Source organism: Cryptomeria japonica, chromosome 9 (genome assembly GCF_030272615.1).
Source record: "Cryptomeria japonica chromosome 9, Sugi_1.0, whole genome shotgun sequence".
Lineage (NCBI taxonomy): Eukaryota > Viridiplantae > Streptophyta > Pinopsida > Cupressales > Cupressaceae > Cryptomeria > Cryptomeria japonica.
Window position 1 is genome coordinate 94,164,633 of NC_081413.1, and position 3,641 is coordinate 94,168,273.

At 38.2% G+C, this 3,641-nt stretch overlaps 1 protein-coding gene across 1 annotated transcript; it reads right to left on the reverse strand.

Annotated features, from left to right (window-relative positions):
- Positions 1–990: 990 nt before the first annotated feature.
- Positions 991–1,655, reverse strand: LOC131858291 (uncharacterized). The gene is made up of 2 exons (XM_059211485.1): positions 1,391–1,655; positions 991–1,088 (listed from the first exon to the last, which is right to left on the reverse strand). Exons 1-2 carry the CDS (start codon positions 1,653–1,655, stop codon positions 991–993), a joined length of 363 nt encoding a protein of 120 aa, XP_059067468.1.
- Positions 1,656–3,641: the final 1,986 nt, after the last annotated feature.

A 3,641-nucleotide genomic window follows, 5' to 3' on the forward strand; every position in this document is an offset into this window, starting at 1 on the left:
TGATATATTACAATAGCATACTCACCAATTGCAATTACATTGTGGGTGGAGTTCTCTAGAAGCCACCAGTCATCTGACTCAGTTATCCTTCGGAATGGTTCCAAGTTTTCATTGAAAAATGTGCATCTATAGATCTCCCACACCTCTTCCCCAAATTTCTTCAATCTCACCTACTCTTCCCTCCAAAATTCTTTGTGGGCCATTTCTTGGACCTCCTCACTATTCACTGAATCCTCCTCTCCAGCATCACTACCCTCATCAGCTTCCCCTTCCTCATTTTCATCTCCATTGCTCTCTTCATCTTCCTCTTAGTCCGAGCAAAGGTAGTTCTCGAATTGAAAATAAATCTTCAATATGCTCACTCTGACATCTTCCTCCATACCCAAAATGGCATCAGCGACCGTGTGTACAATAAAGGGTTTTATGAAGCCTGCTAACAATTTGACCACATGCTCCTTCATTTCAATGACGTCCACCGTTGGAAGGATAATGACTTCCAACACCAGAGCATCACACCAATGTCTGTCCATGTTTAATGTAATGCCCACAAGCCCCCTAACAAAGTCATATACATACTCTTCTCTGCTAAATAAATTTCTCAACTATGCGTTCAATGAATTTTCACAGTTTACACAACTAATCCTTCCAAAATAAGCCATGGCCAATGATTATTCCTTCTTCACTCCCCAAAGAACTCTCACAAATTCCTACTAGGGCAAAGCCCTTCAAATTTGCCTTAAAAAGTTGAAAACTGAGGTCTCAATCAAAAGCATTGTTCAAATCCTGCTATAATCTTTCTCTCTGCAACCATATCTTTTTCGGAATGTATCTTATCTAGACATACGGAACTGCTTGGGATCCATGTGATCGAAACATCAATTACTTCTTACTAACCTCGAGTTTGAGTTTTGCCAAAGTGTAACCATTTTCGGTACCCGAGCTCTCCAAAACAATCTTTACTCACTTGCCTCTACATCTAGTCACCGTCAACTAGCTTCCGTAGAAAGATATTCTCTGAAGTGACAAACCTCGAATACTATGTGCAGTCATGGCATAACTGATACCATAACGCTTATCCTCAATGCACCCTGCTTGTCTCAAACAAATCTCTGTCAACCGATTCCAGTTCTTGGTATCCCTTCTTTATCTGCAGCAAGGACCAAGAGCAGTTCATCCGGTAGCTCTTCCTTCTTAGACATCTATTTTGGACCATCACAGTCGATTCCTCTGTTTGCTAGCTAGTCTACCACTGAGTTGCCCTCTCGGTATATGTGTTTAAAGGTGAAACTGTTTAGGCTATCACATAATCTTTGGACTTTGGGATGACATGCCTCCAATTTCCAATTTTCAAATTTATGTTTGTATATCTCATTCAGAATAATTTGCAAACCTCCCTCTACTTCTATGTCCCAAAAGCCTCGGACCACAAACCATTCCATCCTAGCTAATAGCCCTGCCATTTTTGCCATATTATTTGTGTTGATTCCTAAAGGACCAAAATTTTCCCCAATAAAATTACCAAATTCGTCCCTTATAATGGCACCATAGCCTGATTTTCCAGGGTTACAACGGCTAGCTCCGTCGAAGTTAACCTTTATGTTTCCAGTTTTTGGAGGAGACCAAACTATGATGTCTATGTTCTGCTTCTTGTCCATTAGCTTGTAACCACTAATCTTTGTTAAGTTCCACTATCTTTCCATCTCTTTGTCCCATGAAGAATAAGAACAATACTTCCTTCCCACTACTTTCATATTGATGACTTCTTCTATGGCTCCTTTAATTCTAGGAATCAGAATATCATAAGTCAGAGCTTCCTCATTGAAAACTCTTTGATTTCTCTCCTTCCATATATGCCAAACAAGCAAAGTTGGACTCACTACCCACAGGATGCTCCATTTTGATTTTTTTATACAGGAAGGCCGCGCCAATAAAAAACTTTTTAATGTTTGACTTCTCACCGATTCATTCTGCAAATTCCCCAATAGCCAATCCCAGACCTTTTTAGAGTACAAACACTAGTATAAGAGGTGATCCATAGTCTCTTCATTTTCCTTACATAGAATGCATACACTCGGACCTGCAATACCAATTGTTTTCAACTTGTCCCTTGTTAGGATGCGACTGTGCAAAGCAATCCAAAGGAATGCCCTTGCCTTGGGCAATACCACTTTGTGCCAACACAAAATCAAAGGCCACTCCACATTCTATGTTATGCTCCTAAGAATCTCATATCCCAAATTAACCTTATATTTTCCAGTTTTTGATGCACTCCATATTAACTAGTCCACTTCATTTTGATAGATAATTTTTTTTTTCTATTCAGAATGACATTTAGCTCCATATTCTTCTCCATCTTCCATTCTCCTACTGATTTCCATTCAATCCACTCTGACTCCATCTACCCTTCTATAATATAATCAGCCACATAAGGACCAACCACTGCTTCCACTTCATTAACCCAAACCGTATTGTCTATTTCTTCAGCTAAAGAAATATCACCATTCCATGAATCTCTCCGAAATTTAGCCTTTCCACCATTACCAATTTTCCATGCTAGATGCTCTGTTATAATACTTCTGCTTTCCCAAATAAATTTCCAAATTGGAGATCCCTTAATCGAGTTTGCCACTATAAAAATCCTATCTGCATCGTTTGAATCCAAATACTTAGCAAACATAATCTTACACTAGGATTTATGAGGTTGAACATACATTTTCCATGCTAATTTAGCCCCTAGAGCCAAATTGTGCAAGTCCATTTTTCTTAGACCCTCTCCACCCTCTGTTTTGATTAAATAGTTTGTATCCCAATTGATTAGTGGAATTTTCTTCTTCTCTTGTGCTCCTTCCCACAAAAACTTTTTGAACAAAGTGTCTAACTCTTTAGCAGATTTAAATGATAATTGAAAACATGACATTTGATAAATAGGGATCGCTGAAAGAACAGATTTGATCATTTGGATTCTCCCCACCTATGTTAACCACTTGTTCTTCCAAGAGGAAGCCTTTACTTGACATTTGTTGATCACTTCCTCCCACATTCTATTTTGATGTCTGCCCAGGTCTAACTTAACCCCTAAGTACTTCAAAGGAAATTTGCCCTTGGATAACCCAATATCTCCCCAATTTTGCATTGCATCCTCACATTAGTATTGAAGAAATATATCATTGATTTCTCCTTATTCATACTCTGACCCAATCCTTTTTCATAATCATTTAGTAGCATCTTCATTACCTTATCTTCCTTCTCAGTAGCTTCCCCAAAAAGAATTCTGTCATCAGCAAATTGAGAGTGGGAGATTGGATCAATACTATCGTGAATGTGTGCACCTTTCCACAATCTCATTTTTACAAGTTTCTTAATATTTCTACCTAGAATCTCAACCATTAATACAAACAAAAAAGGAGACAAGGGATCACCTTGTCTAAGACCATTAGTAGCTTGAAAAAAACCTTCTATAGATCTATTTACAATAATGGAATATGATACTAAGGAGACACAATGTTTTATATAGTTTATCCAACTAGAATCAAAACCAAATCTTTCAAGAATAGAGAAGAGGAAGTACCAATTCACCTGATCATATGCCTTACTGATATCTAGTTTGACCACCATCCCCTCAATCTTGCTCCTTTTCATTA